The 921-nt window shown below is 68.7% G+C and overlaps 1 protein-coding gene across 1 annotated transcript; it reads right to left on the bottom strand.

The window, feature by feature from the left end:
• Window positions 1-6: 6 nt before the first annotated feature.
• On the bottom strand, window positions 7-693 carry LOC104391995 (ATP-binding cassette sub-family B member 8, mitochondrial-like; the record flags this gene model as incomplete). Its single annotated transcript, XM_010001350.1, has 2 exons — window positions 7-110; window positions 530-693. Coding segments are annotated over 2 exons (268 nt in total), but the record flags the coding sequence as incomplete, so codon positions are not given.
• Window positions 694-921: the final 228 nt, after the last annotated feature.

Genomic DNA, 921 nt, shown 5'->3' with positions numbered 1-921 from the left:
CAGGGCGCTGGTGGCCTCGTCCAGGACCAGGATGGGGGGGTCCTTCAGCAGGGCCCGGGCGATGGCCACACGCTGCTTCTGCCCCCCCGACAGGGCCACGCCGCGCTCGCCTGCGGGGACCTCTGGGTGACACTGGGGCCAGACACCAGGGCCACTATGGGGTGACAGACACTGGGACCATCACAGGGGGACAGCAGAGCGACGCTGGGGCCACTGCCAGCATAACAGCAGAGTCACCACCAAGGTGATGATGTGGAGCTACCACTGGAGTGACACTGGGGTGACAGTGGGACCACTGCAGGGTGACATTGGGAACACTGCTGGGGTGATGCCAGGGCCACCACTGGGACTACTGTGGGGTGACAGGAGGGTCCCTGCCAGGGTGACAGGCACCAGGACCACCACAGGGTGACACCAGGACCACCACTGGGGTAACACCAGGGCCAAGACAGGGTGACAGAGACTGGGATCACCATGGGGGGACACCAGGGTGACCCTGGGGACAGGGAGGGGGGCAGGGGTGACGTACCCACGAGGGTGTGGTAGCCCTGGGGGAAGGCTCGGATGAAGCCGTCGGCGTTGGCCCGTTGTGCCGCGGCCACCACCTCGGCCTCGGAGGCCCCGGGCTTCCCGCAGCGGATGTTCTCCAGGATGGAGGTTCCGAACAGCACCGGCTCCTGCAGCGCCCGAGCCCTGGGGGAAGGCTCGGAGGAAGCCGTCGGCGTTGGCCCGTTGTGCCGCGGCCACCACCTCGGCCTCGGAGGCCCCGGGCTTCCCGCAGCGGATGTTCTCCAGGATGGAGGTTCCGAACAGCACCGGCTCCTGCAGCGCCCTCCCGTGGGTGCTGTGCCCAGCGTGGGGAGACACCCGGCAGCCCCATGGCAGCCCTGTGCCCCACGGCAGCCCCACACCCACAGCAGC

The sequence above is a fragment of the Chaetura pelagica genome, unplaced genomic scaffold (genome assembly GCF_000747805.2).
Source record: "Chaetura pelagica isolate M959 unplaced genomic scaffold, ChaPel_1.0 scaffold2367, whole genome shotgun sequence".
Taxonomy (NCBI): Eukaryota; Metazoa; Chordata; class Aves; order Apodiformes; family Apodidae; genus Chaetura; species Chaetura pelagica.
Note: the sequence above shows the minus strand (reverse complement) of the source record. Positions and strands in the feature narration are given on the sequence as shown.